Source organism: Hippocampus zosterae, chromosome 15, assembly GCF_025434085.1.
Source record: "Hippocampus zosterae strain Florida chromosome 15, ASM2543408v3, whole genome shotgun sequence".
Classification (NCBI taxonomy): Eukaryota; Metazoa; Chordata; class Actinopteri; order Syngnathiformes; family Syngnathidae; genus Hippocampus; species Hippocampus zosterae.
In genome coordinates, this window is record NC_067465.1 from 2477768 (window position 1) to 2494429 (window position 16662).

The 16662-nt window shown below is 43.2% G+C and overlaps 3 protein-coding genes, 1 long non-coding RNA gene and 2 other non-coding genes across 8 annotated transcripts; 1 reads left to right on the top strand and 5 right to left on the bottom strand.

The window, feature by feature from the left end:
• Nucleotides 1-398: 398 nt before the first annotated feature.
• rps8a (ribosomal protein S8a) lies at nt 399-2569 on the bottom strand. Its single transcript, XM_052087321.1, has 6 exons — nt 2473-2569; nt 1652-1758; nt 1342-1441; nt 982-1157; nt 666-795; nt 399-542 (listed from the first exon to the last, which is right to left on the bottom strand). The coding sequence occupies exons 1-6, from the start codon at nt 2474-2476 to the stop codon at nt 433-435; spliced, it is 627 nt and encodes a 208-aa protein (XP_051943281.1). The 5' UTR covers nt 2477-2569; the 3' UTR covers nt 399-432.
• On the bottom strand, nt 1509-1616 carry LOC127587683 (small nucleolar RNA SNORD46). The gene has a single exon (XR_007958829.1). It is a non-coding gene; the product is annotated as a small nucleolar RNA SNORD46 (small nucleolar RNA).
• LOC127587682 (small nucleolar RNA SNORD55/SNORD39) lies at nt 1839-1915 on the bottom strand. Its single transcript, XR_007958828.1, has one exon. It is a non-coding gene; the product is annotated as a small nucleolar RNA SNORD55/SNORD39 (small nucleolar RNA).
• Nucleotides 2570-3156: 587 nt separating the features above from the next.
• hectd3 (HECT domain containing 3) lies at nt 3157-10041 on the bottom strand. Of its 3 annotated transcripts, XM_052087275.1 has the most exons (19): nt 9909-10041; nt 9196-9622; nt 8377-8630; nt 7711-7846; nt 7511-7632; nt 7312-7425; nt 7138-7220; nt 6361-6526; nt 6187-6268; nt 5717-5899; nt 5323-5544; nt 4733-4846; nt 4560-4649; nt 4244-4450; nt 4039-4168; nt 3767-3841; nt 3597-3684; nt 3455-3523; nt 3157-3356 (listed from the first exon to the last, which is right to left on the bottom strand). In XM_052087275.1, exons 2-19 carry the CDS (start codon nt 9544-9546, stop codon nt 3272-3274), a joined length of 2571 nt encoding a protein of 856 aa, XP_051943235.1. In that variant the 5' UTR covers nt 9547-9622; nt 9909-10041; the 3' UTR covers nt 3157-3271. The 3 variants fall into 3 exon arrangements, with proteins under 3 accessions (XP_051943235.1, XP_051943234.1, XP_051943233.1); XM_052087274.1 differs by having other exon boundaries at nt 3609-3684; nt 4039-4450; XM_052087273.1 differs by having other exon boundaries at nt 4039-4450.
• A 298-nt stretch (nt 10042-10339) lies between these two features.
• On the top strand, nt 10340-12679 carry LOC127615957 (uncharacterized). The gene is made up of 6 exons (XR_007966996.1): nt 10340-10461; nt 10789-10869; nt 11638-11699; nt 11988-12032; nt 12275-12308; nt 12541-12679. It is a non-coding gene; the product is annotated as an uncharacterized LOC127615957 (long non-coding RNA).
• Nucleotides 12680-13318: 639 nt separating this feature from the next.
• Nucleotides 13319-16662, bottom strand: best4 (bestrophin 4). The gene is made up of 8 exons (XM_052088869.1): nt 16509-16662; nt 15197-15297; nt 14888-15121; nt 14663-14817; nt 14483-14560; nt 14187-14420; nt 13959-14113; nt 13319-13475 (listed from the first exon to the last, which is right to left on the bottom strand). The coding sequence occupies exons 1-8, from the start codon at nt 16658-16660 to the stop codon at nt 13319-13321; spliced, it is 1266 nt and encodes a 421-aa protein (XP_051944829.1). The 5' UTR covers nt 16661-16662.

Consider the following 16662-nt stretch of genomic DNA (forward strand, 5'->3'; position numbering starts at 1 on the left):
CTACCTTTGGAACTCAAAGCGATTTACACGGTTTCCTCGTTTAGCTACTGAAGACGCAGCACCAGGAGTAACTATTCTGAAGTTAGCATTTCTTTGTTGACATGTCGATGTACAGTGTACACGCAAAATAAATGTGCTAGAGGCTTGAAAAAATGCCTTTTAAAAAGTTTTAGTTTCAGTGAATAAGCCATATGAGTATCAACAAAGGCAAGAGAGAGTTCTGCACTTTTGTGAAGTCCACCGGGTACTGACCCTCGAGGGTAAAATTGAGAAGTGCTAGCACACCATAGCGCTGTATAGCAACCTTCTGAAAGCACTTTTAGTCTATAATATTTACAAAACACGTTTTACCTGAAGACAGGTGTTCTTAGAGTAAAAACCAGGACAAATTTGAGACGTTTCTTTTTTTTTTAATTGGCAAGTGAAAAACATTTATTTGCCTTTCTTGGCCTTGATCTTCCTCAGATAGAACTCCAGTTCTTTGCCCTCCAGAATGTATCCATCTGCTCGGCCACACTGCCCTGGTCTGGAGGCGATGCATGCTGCAAATGGACAATGCGGAATTTACATTAACTTCTGGCTACTCAAGAACCCCGCGCACTTATTTTCGACATAATTACTATACATTCTAATAGGCAGGACTGTTTTTTTTCCTTTTGGCTCACCAAGAAGTTTTCCCTGTAGGAACTGCTCCTCTAAGAGTGGGCTGATCTTGGCCAGTTTTTTACGCTCGTCGTATTTCTTCTGGGTCTTCTTGGACCTCTTCTTGTTCAGGACCTCTTCCTCCTCAGGAGTCTACAGAGCAAAGGTTGGTGACTGTTTAGCTCCAAAGCATCACAATCGGACACATCTCACGAGCGATTGGGTTGAGATGACAGGTCTTTCTCCGAGTTTTTATGAACATCACTTCCATTCAGTTGCAGAACTGGACAGTTATCTTCACGGAAAGACGACAGACTTATTTGTATGTAAAACATTCACCAGCTTGGCTCCTTTCTTGCGTCCCAGAGGAGTGGTGTAGTGACCTTCATACCACTGCCTGTAAGGGAGGCTGTCAACCAGCACGATGCAGTTCTTCACCAAGGTCTTGGTTCGGACCAGCTCGTTGTTGGAGGCGTTGTAGACCACATCGATGATCCTGGTCTTGCGTGTGCAGCCTGTGCGAGATGAAATGCTGATTTTTCAACCACCACCTGATTTATGACTACCAAGTGTTCCCAGTAGGGACATTGTCAGAGTGTAAAATATCAGCACTTGCATTCATTCAGTAGCAGAACTGGATAGATATCATCATTGAACATCTCAGGAAGCTTTAGAACCACGTTCAATTGGGAGACTTACACTCAGAGCCCCATGAGAAGTTGCCAATGTCCAATCTCAGGGCGCGATACTTCTTGTTCCCACCCCGGACCCTCACGGTGTGGATACGGCGAGCACCAATCTAAAGAAAAGCAATTCTTTTAACTCCTATCAAACCCATCCAGTCAAAATTGTTCTTATTTGTTAATCGCGTGTCAGTGTAACTATGACAAGGCCTAGCACGGGTAGGTCCCAAGCTTTGCACCAAAACAGTACAAATAAGACCTACCTAAGGTCCAGTTTTCATCACTCACGTGACATGACGGGATAAACCACAACATTTGAGATTTACCTTTGTGTTTGCAGGAGGGCGTCCGAGTTCATACTTCCTCTTCTTGTGGTAGGGCTTACGTTTGCCGCCAGTTTTACGGCGTTTGTGCCAGTTGTCCCTCGAGATACCTGAGAAAAGATTATATCGAAACTTTTAGAAGGCGGGCCAAGCATGAGCACATGCACACGAAGCAGTATCAGACAATGCTTGAGCGATCAGTTCTCCAAGGTAGGTTGTCCACACTATGCATTTGGATTCGCATTAACAGCTTCATCATGTCACTCAAGCATCGTCAAAACTACAGCCAGTCACCGTAGGAACAACACTGCACGACTTCAAAAATTTTTGTAATGTTTATAGCGGCGGCGAATACAAAAACGACGTTTATTCTAGTTTGTGACATTTAACTACTGTAATTGTAAAGGCACGTTGTAGCTTGAAGATGCTACCCGATTATCCGCGACGCTAGCGTCGATTGTCCAAATCACTTGGTTGAATTTACCAGCTTCTACATGACAATGAAACTTCTATTTTCGTGAGCACACTATGATAAAATACCTTATGCTGTCCCCAAAACCAAAATAACGCGTGCCATGCCGTAATTCGGCGTCAAAAGCTCGAGACACGGCTAGCTAGCAAGGAGCCATCTTGGAGCGTTTCACACGTCCACGGAAAACAACTTCCATAAAAGATTAAAACCAGCCCGCACATACTAAAACTGAAAACGCAATGACTCAATTTCTACTCAGCCTTAATATATTTACAAACAAGTTCAAAATGTCTAGTATAAAACGACAGATGGGCACGGATTCGCCCTCCGACCTAAACATGAAAATTCATACCCATTCTCAGGCGCCGGCTAGAAAGAGGAATCGCAAGGGATCATGGGAAGGTTTGAAGCAATTCGTCTCGCGAGAATTCACGTTGAACAACGAGGTTTGACGTTTGTAAATAAGCCGCTTTATAATTTGTAGTGCTAAAAACAGATATATTAAGATATAAGAATATAAAAACATTTTCTACGCATCTCAAATGTAGTATCTATTTTACACCCCCATCAGATGACGTTTTAGAGATAGTTTTTTTAATTTGTTTTTTTAAGTTTGACCTCTAAAAGCTTGTGCAATACAGATTTTTATCATGCCCTGCAATTAATACTGTGTGAAATGAGGCTAAAACCAAGCCTTTTGGGTTTTTTTTTGACAGGCAGACAAAGGACTGTTTCTCCACATTGTCACCTTCTCACTTGGGAAATTGAGTAACAATGTTGTCAAACCCAAAGATGCATTTTCAACTTTTGTTACTGTCCTGTTCTTCCTCAATACTCAAGGCTCTGTTGAATTATAAGTACCGGTACTCTCGGGGGCTCCTTTGTGGTGCTTTGGGCGAGAGGGGAGTACACCATGGATGGCTGTGAGCTAATCACAGGTATATTACACATGCCATAGTTACATTTGTGTCATCATTATTACATATTGAGATTGTCACACAAACAATAATGCACAGATATCAAAGGACAGAAAAGGTCAAGTTTCCATAAACAGTACATTTCTTTATTATTTTCTCTTTCTCTATTATTTACAGCTGTGACAGTTCTTCCTTTTCAAAAGTGATGCAAGTGCAGCGAAACTGCTGGAGGGGTCACTCTTCCCAAGGGCTCACATCCGTGTCGATGGCCACGCAGTTGTAGGCGGCGTAGCGCAGTTTCTCCTCGCAAACTTTGGCGCTTCAATGACAAAATCCACACATGCGACATTCAGCAGGCTCATAAATACAGCATATAAACGGAGTCCGAATATGCGTTTCAGATGGCCGACTGACTACCTCGGGTAGTTGGGTAAATAGAGTGTGCTGGAGCATGTGGAAGATTGTGGAAGCGCGTCGCTCTCAGAGCTACAGCAGGAAGTAAACGTTTAAAGGTTAAAATGTCCATTTGCAAGTCTTGTTAAGTTATCATTATACTTGCCAAAATACTTGCTTGTCAGAAAAGATGTAAATGGGGGCGGGAAGACGACTTCGACCTGTCACAAACCTCAGAAATCTGCTACGGTCCTCTGTAAGATGGTGGGGCCGGGGGGGTCATTAGGTTTGATGATGGATTCATGCGTTGAGGATGAAGAGAGTGAGTCGACTTACCATTTGTGAAGTTGGTGAGCGCCTCCCACAAATACTGCACACGAACGTCATTTTGTTCCAGGTCCTCATAGCAAGCTGGCAAGCAAATTAGAAACACATTAGCTTCTTCCACACAGATATCTGGCATCACACTTGCATTTACATTTTTACACAACGACACGGCATCCCGCAATCAGACAAATAAAAAACATCAGTGCTGTTCAACTCTCCTCCCCTGATACTATCACAGTCATTAGCGACAATAACAAAGATTATTTGTGCAGTCAACTCACTGAGTCTTTTGAGTGCTTCCACGCTGATCTCTGGGTCTCCGCAAACTTTCTTCTCTACTTCCTGCCAGGTGAGGAGATCCAGAACCGCCTGTGGGACCACCTTGAGCAGCCCGGCTTGTAACGCCGCAATCTGCGATTCCGCAAACAGACGGATGACCCGTAAAGTGCAAATGGCGAGCGTCGGGACATTAGCGCGGACAGGCACCTGTTGCTTGCTTTCCTCTAGTCGAGCCTTTTGCACCAGGCGGATGAACTCGCGGCGGTCCTCGTAGCGGACGGCCACATTTCCGCCGCCTGGGACTAGCTCCACCATCTGGCCATCGCTTAGCAGCGTCGTGTACACCAGCTCCTCGCCAAAACGGAACTCGAACGTCTCGCGGTCCATATTGTCCATGGCATCCAACAGGTTGACCTGACAATGCAGCCGAAAAGCTTTTTGGTGAGGATACTATTTGAGGAAATGGGCAAAATATGGTACATGAATATAAAATAAGAAAAAAAGAGTACACAAACATCCTCACCAGCACAGAGTCAACAGCTTGGAAGTCTTTGCTCCACCTGACTGCCTCGCCGGTCAGCTGCTTCCACACCAGACCGGGCAGAGCTAGAACCTGTCAGATGGGAACAACAACAACAACAAATTAAGTTTGGCTGAAAACGAGACAAAAGAATCAAGAAGACAAGAATCACTAACAAGGAAATCTTTCCCTCTAAGTGCTGCACCCATGAGCTGCCCAATCCACTCATACTTGTGGAATTCTTTGCAGGATGGGTTGGGGACGTAGTAGTCTCTGGCCTCCAAGGCACCCTGAAGAGAAACAGAGCCCCAAAAAAAGAATGGAAAAGGAGGAAAAAAACCACATGAAACAAATAGTTGGGGAAAAAAATGCTGTAATTCTTGTTTTTTTTGCGCATGGCACTATCATATGAGATCTTAGCATGGCACGGGAGCGGTTTGTCCTGTGATTACTTTTATTGTGGTAGGTCTCTACTTCCTGTTTTGTTCCCAATCCCAAAGTACAACTCTTCACCAGCGGTGGTGGTCATCTTTTTGTGAAGAAAGGGCTTTGATTTAGACATTTAATTCCATCCTTTTCAACTAGTACTGTACAACTCTTATTTTGATTGGTCCCAACTTCCTGTTTTGTTCTCAATCCCATGCGCTTGACAAAGAAGCCACAGCCTCATTGTCCTGGCACTTATATGACAATCAATAGTGCTGGAATATTACTTCAAGTATTGCCTGTACAATTAATAAAGAGGATTCTTCAGGTTCCGTCATACCTGGTTGGACGTTCGCGTGAAGAAGGGTAGCGGCATTGGACATTCAGCCGAGCTGGGACAAAGCTCCTCCGACATGTCGGCCAAGCTGTCCCGGAAGCCGCCGCCCTGGTCAATGATGCCCTCTGCGATGAACTTGCATTCCCACCACTGGTCGTAACGAGCGGGCCACCTGTAATCCAAACTCTTCTCCATTTTATCGGACGGCTTTAGGCCTTCATACACCTGCGGGGTTACAAGTACAAATGAGACCGCAATATAGCTGTGACGTGCAGTGGTGGCAAGTATTGAGGTACACATTTTGTGCACATAGATGCATTTGTCATCTGTACTGGAGTGTTTATACTTGTGATGTTTTTCTTGTACTTTGGCCACCTTAAAATCAAGCAGAGCTGACCTGACTGAACACTGCGTTTTTGCAGCTGGGGTCCAGCGAGGGGTTGTCCCTATGTTCCATGGCAAGCCGCCTATTGATGTAGAGGCACGGCAGAAAGTTGGGCTTGCTGGTTTCTGAGTCCTTCAGGCACTGCGTGACCAGCGCAGAGCGGCGTTTGGACTGCAGTAGAAATTGCTTTATGCTCTGGAAGGTACCACAAAGAAGCAAAGGAAATCTAAAAACTGCGTCAGAAATGTCTTTCACACGGAGACTGTCCTTTTATTCATAATCTTTCAAAAGTGGGATACGATCACAACTGTCTGTGATAGATGACGCCAAGCGAGGTGTATAAAATCTGACTGCTACAATTGCTGTCAACCTAAATGATGTGAGTGTTAGATGTCAAACAGTCTATCGTCCAAACAAAGACGATCCTTGAAAATCACAGTTTAAATGAACATCTTAAATATATGAAACGCCAATAAACTCACTTTGATGTGGTTGAAGGTGCCCAGGCTGTAATCCCAGGCAGGCACAAAGTGCGGGAGAACGTTGTCTAGTAAAGAAATGAACCTGTGAAAAGAAATATCAAGGAGATTATTTTTAACAGTTTTACCCACATGAGCATTTTTCAATTGGCTTGCTTGACTATAAACATTTACGACCTCTGGATGATCAGCGCTCGACGGTAAAGGACATCAGCCGGCGTCCCCTGCAGACGGGGGTAGCGAACCAAGTAGGAGGACTGAAAGACGTCGGCGTTCAGTCCCAGGTCTCGCTCGCATGATGACTTGATTTTCAAGCCTCGGATGCGCACATCTATACCCTCATCTTTTCCAAAGAAAGGGCCACATATACACGAAATGATAGATGGTTAAAAAAAAAATATCAATTCGCTCTCTGTCAAGCATCAAGAATTATTGTAAACCTTTCATCCTTGATTTTTTTTTTACAGCCCTCTTGAACAGGAGTCAGATTTGACCATGCATTGTAATTTATGATGTTTCGCTGAATCTAACCCTGACGTCATAAATTTAGGGGCACACACAGCAAGTCCACTAATCTAAAAGTCCACGCCACTCATTTTCACTCTATTACTGACAATTGGGATCAAGTGTGGAGCAGAAGTTTGTCAGCAACAGAAAATATTCAGGAATAGTCATAAAAAAAAAATCCTGGCAGCACGAGCGCGTGCAGATGGAAAAAGTAACTTGCTCTCAAATGTTCGGAGCAAGATGCCGCCATAAAGGTCCGGTCTGGAGCCCTCTAATTCATCAAATTCATATTTCACTGAGACTTCAGAGATTTTCATCTATCGCTACGGGTTGTGGAACGTAAATCCGGCGATAACTACTGTATTCCAAAATTACAACTGTACAAATAATTGCTCCCTCCTTCCAAGTAATACCTCGCCCCACCTGCATCTGTAAATCAAATCTCACCCCGACATTCCTCAATTCGGACCTCAATGACCGGCAGGTGAGATGACATGTCTTCCAGCACGCATATCTCGCCAATCAGATTGCTGCAGACAAAGTGAGGCAAAGGCTTTTAAAAGTTATACTGCGCTGAATCAGAGTCTGCAGATTGAAATGCGGCAATTTTAAGAGGCTCACTCGTCAATGGTGACGTCACTCAGCTTCTTCAGGGTGTCTCCCTCGCCTCCGTAGACGGTCACCCTCTTTGGCATGTAATTGTCATCTGTGGAGTCCACCGTCAAAATCAGCTTACTACGACACAACAGACAAACATTTGCACTTGGATCACAACAACAATGCAACACTGGCTTGGTTGGCGGCGGCGGCGGCTCCTGACTTGACAACAGTGCCCCTCTTCATGTGAAGGCGTATCCAGTGCTGTCCCTGCATTCCATCGCTCTCCCAATACGTTTTGGTGTCGCCATCTGTCAAGCTGTTCACGCCGCCGCTGGGATCCTCCTGGCAGTGATGTGATCAGCATTCCGTATTGTTTTGGCCAAGTTTTTGCCTGGAACTTGAGTCGTCTTTGCTACTCACCGAACATGAGGAAACGTCAATACTGGTCACGCTCTGCTTCAGGCTGCCCAGGTTCTCATCCTCTTTGCCGACGTGGTCATAGAAGTAGTGCACCAGGTCCTCATCGCATTCATATGTCCACGTTGGAGGTATGTACCTAAAGTAATGAGTCACTGTTTTATTTGAACATCCTTATGAGCACAAAAGACTTTGGTTTGAATCTGTGACTGGTGTTGTGCATTTGAGTCCATCTGGTTAGTCAAGCGTTTTGCAGGTTTCGAGTTCATTTTTAACCTATAAAACATTGCACAATTCAGATTTTACCATGTATTGTAATTTATAGCCCCAATGTTTCCAAAAAAAAAACAATCAACCTTTTGCTTCACCTGACCCTTAATTCTACTAAATATATTACCATACAGATTATATTATCATTATTATTTTTAGCACTATTATTATTATTATTATTATGTGGTAGAAAAAACATGAAGGCAGATTTTGAATCAGCACAAAAAATGTATCTCGAAAACTTTACTTGCATCTCTGATTACATTTTTTTTGGTAAAAATGTGATGACCAGTGGAATGACGCACCATTTTCAGTGAAATTATATCTATTTTAAAAAAGGCAGTGACATCGGTACACTTCTGCAGCCTTCTAATTCAACATTTATTACTTCAGACTCACCTCAGCTTCTCTACCGCAGCGGCGTCCGACTCCGCTATCTTGGGTTTGGATCCAAGGAACAAGGCATTCTCCACGTCCACCACGTGCTCCCACCTGTTGCACGCCTTGTGGTCGTAGCCCAAGAGCTGCTGTTGTCTGCCCACCGTCTCGGGCGACTCCACCGGCACCAGCCTGTCGCCGCCCTCAGTGTGCTTGCACACCAGGATCCAGCCTTCCTCTAGCTCTTGGCCAGGACGGTGTTCTTCCAGCTGCTCCTGGACACACACACAGACACACATTTTTGAACATGAAACATCATGCCTTTGTATTCAATTAAATATGGGTTGAACGTGATTTTCAAATCACTGTATTGTGTTTTCATTAATGTTCAATACAACATCACAACTTCACTGGAATTGGGTTTGGAGTAAAACATTATGGCTAGCTTGGTAGTGTACTCGAACACACTATTTCAATGTCAAGAGCATGTCAGTGCCATTCATCCAAGCAACAGGAACGTCAATAAGCCTGTCCCTTAGCGGTGAAGTTAACTTTGTCTGCGTTTCCACCATGTCACTTTACCCAGCGACGTGCAATTATGTCAAATATGACTTACCTCACGTAACATATGTTTACCGACCTGACACATTCACACAAAGAATGCTGAAATCCCCATTGCAGCCATTTACAAAGTTTTCTCAATCGCTCTGCCTTGATCAAATGACGTTTTTGTTTATCAGTGGAGTAACTAAACTGTCTGTAGCTTTTGCCATGCGGAATATTTACATCATGGTTAAAAGAAGGCAATTGTATCCAGGGCCAGGACACACTGCTTCTTACCTTATTTATCTTGACCCAGAGACCTTGGCTGTTACAGTACTCCTCCCCTGAGGTCCGGATACACGTCCCTTTCTTTAGCTCAATGGCATACTTGCATAGTTTCTTATTAATCGGACTCTGGTGTGGGCTGTCAAAGACTGATACCACAGTCTTACCGGAGCCTCCCGTGGAGGCCCCCGAGGCAGTGGCGCAGGAGCTGGAGGACGAATCCTTGCAGATCTTATAGCACACTTCTCTGGGCACATAACACAGGCTGTCGGGAAGGGGCTCACTGTTTCGGAAACACTCAATACAACGGTTCAGAAAGCGAATCCGGCCGAGCAGCAAGTGAGGACTGTCCCCCAGAGACATGATGATGGTGGTGATGGATGTAAGTGGCAGTCATGACATGACCCCACGGTCTTCCCTGTTTGCGCTGGGACCCCACCTGTCAAACGAAACAAAAACGAAATTTCTGAACGTCGAACACAAAAGCAGCAGTCACGAGCAGGGCGTTGCTTTCAAGCTCTCACACAGAGAGTCTAACGGTGAATCGGTGAGTAAAGTTCCTATGGACCTGGTGGTAAATCAGTCAAGTCCTCGAGGAAGCTAACACGGCAAGCTAGCAATGTGTTGTGAAATGAGCATGCCCACAAGTTATCAAAGGGTCTAAACAAATGATAGACACTACATAGAAACGACATTTAACTACATTGACCTAATATTCTACGTACCGTTAATGACTGCCAGCGCCGTATTTTTCGTTGAATCTCTGTGTTGATAATAGGGAGACGTGACGGTACACTACGGAAGTGCTTTCGATTCTTTTGACCCTCTCCGATTTCCGTACTTTGCTACTGTACTAATTACATGTGATTTGTGGGGGTTTTTTGGTACGGCAGTGCGTTTTTCTTACTGTCAAAACGTTTAAACAGAAAATAAAACAGAAATTAATGTCTTGATTTTGTGCCCACGTTGAATTTAAAAAATACATGTTATGTTTAGTAACATACCAACGTGATCAAATAAAAAAGTACAAAGCGACAGTAACGTTGACGAGTATAATATTCAAAATACATCAAGTAATACAAAATACAAACCATTAAAAATATTCACGTAAAAGGAAATTTATGTCATTTGATTTTGAGGCCGTCCCAAAATTCCCCACAATGCACAGCGACAGAGGGTATATTTTTGGCACGTGACTTCCGCTCTGTCCTTCTCGCTCTTGATCCTGTGAGGTGGCTTGCATGTCGTACAAGTCGTGTTCTCGTTCAGCTGACTTCGGTAGGCTTTTCACGCGTTACAGTTTGTGTAAATCGTTTCCCGTTATTATAATGTTTGTTTTTATATGCTGTTTGAATTTTGAGCATAAATAATTGTGACGGAACTCGTTGCACGAGGTCGCCACGATGCACGTCAGCCATTTTTAAGGAATGCACCGCCAAAGTTATTGGTTTCAAGGGCTCTTGTGCTAATACTCACAGTTAAAATACTTGGAACATATATTAATGACATTTTTTGCATAATATCCAGTATTTTAAACGTTGGGGTCCTGCAGTCTTTCGTGTTTGACCATCAAATCGGCTTTGAATTCAAACTTGTTTGTTTCAGGGATGAAGGCCTCCCAGTGGAATGAAATCGGAGCCGTAGACGTGGGATGAAACGAACAGTACTTTGTGTCCTTGGAATTAGGTAAACATTGCTGTAAAGACCAGAGTCTTGTGACAATTGAAGGCATGCACTTCAAATTTGGACTCCCAACTTCCCAGTAGAGTGAGACGCCACCTTTTCGAGATTAACCATTTCTGAAGCCTCTTGTTTGCGTGGTTTTTATGTAGAACCAAAAACGTCATAAGATTTTATAGAAGTTGCATTAACCACCAGAAGATTCCATTAGTTCTAACCAACTAAGCTAATTGTGAGGTTGTAATCAACTTGTCTGGTTCTCTATTGGCAGTTTTGGAAGTTGCGTTGATCAGATACTTTATGTGAGGTAAAATTTTAATTCCTCAGATAAAATAGTTGGAGTCCCTTCACCAAAAATCCAAAATAGATAACGGAATTTTTTATATCAACCAGCACACAGTCAGCTGCCCAGGCAACGTGTCTGGCTCAGTGTTACTGTGCTGGAAGAGGAAGTCCCTGCACATGTCCTCAGCCCCACAGGTTCTGTTTTAGAACCTTCTGTTGCCGAGTGGCTGCAGGGCGAGGCCCGACGAGAGTGGCCCGTTCCTGGACCCTCGCCAGAACGGGCCTAGTGCTGGACCGCACATGCATCTCATACATACTGTCATTGTGGACAAATGTAACCTTGGAAAAGGTGCCTTTGAATATTGTCACAGGAGTTGAGTGATGCCTTTTAAATACCACTCTTGCTTTCCAAACATCTTCCATGTCTGTGAGGTGACATCAAAGTGCAAGTGGTTTCAATCAGTGATGTTTTTTTTGTTTGTTTTGCAGAATTACTTTGCAACATTTGGCTATGTCGTGATATCAGCAATGACTCTCGATTGGAACTCAAGGTGAGTTGTACATTGTATTTGTCATTAGGGATTGGCCAGTTATCAGTACCAAGGTAGATCACATCTTTGAGCTGGAACTGCATTACTGTGCGATTTTTGCTCAATTACCATCCCGTCAGAATTTGATACTGGCCCATGCCTACTCGTCATGTGTGCGCTGATGTCTTTCAACACATTATGCAGACTTAACACCATGGTGAACTTTCAAACCCTGAGCACACCAATTTGCGCTTGCTAGTTAACTTTTATGTAGACACGCTTTCAAAGGCTCTATTCCTCTGTCCCCAGTGGTAAATGCAGCAGTTGACTGGCTTTGGGCTGGCCCGACTTCAGGTACGTTATGTTTATTTATAGATCGATATATAACCCCAATAATATACTGCCATGCCAGAGACCACCCTCTCTGCTGTGGAATCATTGTATTGGGAGAAAAAGCATGAGGACTAACCCAGGTTGTGTAAAATCTAGTTTACCAGAACCTAAATGCAGCCCTGAGACATTCCTACGGTATTGAAATGCAAATGTGGCCTGTGCTTCACTCTCCCTTAAATGTCTGCTTTTTTTTTCATCTATAGTGACTTGGGCCCCTGATGACGGATTCCCTTTCAGGTGTGTGCGCCTTTTTAATATGCAGATGTAAATCCCCAATCGTTTGCTCCCATGCCAGATATGACCATCTCTGCTGTGGTATCTTTACATTGGGGTAGAAAAATGTCAGGACTGGCACAGGTTCATGTGAAATCCAGTTTACCAGAACCTGCCCTGGAACACTGCCGACGTTTTCTTTAAATGTCAATACAAGCCCTTGCCCTGTCCCATAAATGTTTGTTTTTCTTTTTAGTGATTTGGGCTCCGTGTGGTGATTGGAGACTTTCCATACTTCACAGGCGACTTGGATTGTGCTGGTTATTTTTTATTTTTTTGTCCTGTCATTTTTTTTTTTACGAGTGTCTTGTATCTGTTAATTAAATTGAATGTGTGTCAAATGTTGCATTCTTTCATTACTTCAAGTGGCAGCTGATGTATAGTGACCTAATCTAACCTCGGAGCCAATGTCAGCAAAGTTATTTCCATTTTAGCTAAAACGATTGTGGGTCAGTTTTTTTATTGCTTATTTTCACACACAGCAACTGAGATGTTTGTGGGAGAATTCATCAAAGGGAAATGAACCCAAACATTTACTTCAGTTCTGTCCAGTCCTACTTGTGTAAACGTGGGATTTTGATTAATATTGCCTTTATGGACTACGAGTTGAGTGGAAAATCGCACGTTTTTGTTCATCTTGGGCCAGCCGTATTGCCCTGTGCAGTTGACCGAAAATGACATCAGTTTCTCGGGGCTCGGGGAACAACCAGTCATGGCTCGGCTTCAGGACACGGGTGAGCTGTGATGTTTTCACTTCGCAGAAAGTGAAAAATGGCCCACCCTTGAGATCATTGACGGGTGGATTTTTGCTGCTTAACTCAATCCACAAACACAATAGTAATCACAATCTCTTAATAGACTAGTGGAGGTGCATAGACTACATTGCTGTAAAGAAAATGGGATTGACTTTCCATTTAATTTGGATGAAATCAATTTTCAGTGTTCAAACAAAATGGGCTAGTTTAGATTCTACTTCAACCATCTTGCTCATCCTCCATAAAGTTATGTGTCGACACATTCATTAGCGATGGAAGGTTGTGCCCCAGCCGGAGGCAGTCTTTATCCTCCAGTGAGGAGCCCCGTCGAGGGAAAGTATCAGGCTGCTCCAGCTCTACATCCTCCAGGCTCATCCTGCAAATATAACGATTCCATTTTTGACCGAGAAGGATTTGGACGGTTATACTAATACATAGCTACCAATACCAATCTAGTTCAATATATTGGACAATGATATCAATACTCTGATTACACAATGTGTTTGGCCTGATGATGGCCAACATAACGGATACTAGCAAGATGCCAATGATACCAGTATTATGCACTGATAATTTAATAAAACTACCAATTACAGTATTGTCGCACTATAAGATATTTGGGCTGATAGTCATAAAGTCTGATACCTGGATATCGATAATATCACAATCCCGTAGGATCTTATCATTTTGTCCAAAGATGCTGATGTCTTCATATTTTACCAACAATCAAGTTATCATCGTACAGTATTGTCATTTATTGTCAAGAATGTGACTCGCGATATCAAACCGTATCAAGACATGAACATGTCATGACACCTGGCTAAAAATACAGATGACACAATACGAGGTCATGACAGACCTCATATCAAAGGTGGAGCCTTTGAAAGCAGGTCTCAGGCGGTCTGCTGCAGTGGACGTAGTGTAAGGGATGGAGAAATGTTTTTGGGACCAGTGCTTGTCTTTCTCCAGTGGTGCCAAGTTCTGGTACATGTCATCCACAGCCAGCATGGACACCTTAAGGACACAATGTTAGCACCGTAACACCTCAAAAAAAAAAAAAAAAGTTGTCGGGATAGAATGCAAGCACCTGAATATTTCTGTCAATCAGCTGGTTGGTCTCAAAGTCATCATCATCCTCGCCAAACGGGTTGATGATCAACTCTCCCACCTTGAGCCATCCAACATAGAAGAAGAACTGCAGCAGCGTGAAGATGGGCACATAAAGGTCAAGCTTGTGTTCCTTGTAGCCTTTTTCTGGGTTCAGGAACTGACGTCCGACGACGCAAAAGGCGAAGAAGGAGTAGACCGCTAACGTCACCACCTGTATAACGAGACGGTGGAGCCAAACAAAGATGATGGAAGGAGGAGGCGTGGTCATCTCACCTGTGTGTAGACCAGAGGGATGCTGATCCAGTCATAGTGGAACAAGAGACTGCATTTGGCCCGATAGTTATTCAGCTCCTGCAATGACAGCCACGAATGACTTCATTCAACAGGACAGAAAATACATACAATGCATCACAGTGGGTTGTTTCATCTGAAGAAGAAAGTCAAGTGAATCACATCCATGAGGAGTCTCAAAGCGATGTCGTCCCTCACGCGGGCCTCTTCTCTCGCTCTGGACGCCAGATTGGAGAACCAGGTTAGCGGCATCCAGTACTTGTTGAAGTCCGAATGCAGCGACTCCAAAATCTTCAGCTCGTGTGATGTCATGAAGCCTGAAGACAAGAATTTAGATTTATACAGGTGGGCAACTGGATGTCAAACTGGTATTTGCGTGGCACCTACCAGCCTCCACCACGTGCTCCAGCGTGGGGAAGCGCTTGCGAACTCTGGTGCTGATGGAGCGCAGGATCAGCACTGATGACAGATTGGCGTATCGCATGAGAGTGCGCCTCAACAGGCGACCCCTGTCGTCGGCTCCGTGGACGTTCCCAGAGACCACCATCATGAGGTTGTCGGGCAGCGGGAAGCTGGTGTATTGACCCCACCAACGATTAAACGCCAATGTTACGTAAAATCCTGGAAGATAGTTAAAGATTGATGCCAATGTTTCTATGGTCCGAGATAGAAGGGAGGAAAGCTACTCTTGCCTACCGAGAACAAAGAGAACAGGGATGAAGCTGGTGTTGGTGAACTGGTCACAGTAAAGGACGAAACGCTCAAACACATCCTGCTGCTTGGGTGTCAACATCAACCTTTGTGTTCAAAACATCAAAACGAACCAAAGTCAGATATCGGTAGATGAGAATTGATTCATATAAGAATAAACCAATAATGTGATTATGTAGGCCAATTGTATATTTGAACAAATATACCAATAACACCGCAATATGTTGTTATTGGGAAACGTAGCTAAAAAAATTACCAATAAAAAATAGTCTCATGATAGTTTGCTGACGATACCACTGATATCATTACACTTAATGATGATATTTTGACCCCAAAAATTGCCACTAGACAGTCTTTTCACAATATTTGTCCAACCATAACAATAAGATCATGCTAGGATATGATACGATGCTTAAAAATACCAATAAAAAATAGTCTCATGATAGTTTGCTAACGATACCACTGATATCATTACACTTAATGATGATATTTTGACCCCAAAAATTGCCACAAGACAGTCTTTTCACAATATTTGTCCAACCATAACAATAAGATCATGCTAGGATATGATACGATGCTTAAAAATACCAATAAAAAATAGTCTCATGATAGTTTGCTGACGATACCACTGATATCATTACACTTAATGATGATATTTTGACCCCAAAAATTGTCACAAGACAGTCTTTTCACAATATTTGTCCAACTATAACAATAAGATCATGCTAGGATATGATACGATGCTTAAAAATACCAATAAAAAATAGTCTCATGATAGTTTGCTGACGATACCACTGATATCATTACACTTAACGATGATATTTTGACCCCAAAAATTGCCACAAGACAGTCTTTTCACAATATTTGTCCAACCATAACAATAAGATCATGCTAGGATATGATACGATGCTTAAAAATACCAATAAAAAATAGTCTCATGATAGTTTGCTGACGATACCACTGATATCATTACACTTAACGATGATATTTTGACCCCAAAAATTGCCACTAGACAGTCTTTTCACAATATTTGTCCAACCATAACAATAAGATCATGCTAGGATATGATACGATGCTTAAAAATACCAATAAAAAATAGTCTCATGATAGTTTGCTGACGATACCACTGATATCATTACACTTAACGATGATATTTTGACCCCAAAAATTGCCACAAGACAGTCTTTTCACAATATTTGTCCAACCATAACAATAAGATCATGCTAGGATATGATACGATGCTTAGTTCAGGATACCAATCTTCTCACGTCACCAATAATATGAAGATATGGCCCACCTGTAAAGAACACTGAAAAAGACGTAGACCCCGCAGAAGAGGAGAAACTCCTTGTAGAGCAGCTTGTATATGCTGCCCTTCCACCTGAACAAAAGCTTGGAGAAGCCTCCAAACCTCACGTTAGCCACCTCAAGAGTGTATGACACAGTCATGC

Bases quoted from the DNA above. Each gene is read 5' to 3' on its own strand.
- rps8a (XM_052087321.1), bottom strand. The intron at 1,442-1,651 runs GTAAATCTCAAA...GCTTTTCTTTAG, and splicing joins GCCCTCCTGCAAACACAAAG to ATTGGTGCTCGCCGTATCCA. The intron at 796-981 runs GTGAATGTTTTA...TTTGCTCTGTAG, and splicing joins GCAAGAAAGGAGCCAAGCTG to ACTCCTGAGGAGGAAGAGGT.
- hectd3 (XM_052087273.1), bottom strand. From the start codon at position 9,546: ATGTCTCTGGGGGACAGTCCTCACTTGCTGCTCGGCCGGATTCGCTTT. The intron at 8,631-9,195 runs GTAAGAAGCAGT...GTGTGTGTCCAG, and splicing joins TCTGGGTCAAGATAAATAAG to GAGCAGCTGGAAGAACACCG. The intron at 7,633-7,710 runs GTGAGTAGCAAA...CATCACTGCCAG, and splicing joins TTGACGTTTCCTCATGTTCG to GAGGATCCCAGCGGCGGCGT.
- best4 (XM_052088869.1), bottom strand. From the start codon at position 16,660: ATGACTGTGTCATACACTCTTGAGGTGGCTAACGTGAGGTTTGGAGGC. The intron at 15,298-16,508 runs GTGGGCCATATC...TTGAACACAAAG, and splicing joins TTTTTCAGTGTTCTTTACAG to GTTGATGTTGACACCCAAGC. The intron at 14,114-14,186 runs GTGCTTGCATTC...TGTGTCCTTAAG, and splicing joins TGATTGACAGAAATATTCAG to GTGTCCATGCTGGCTGTGGA.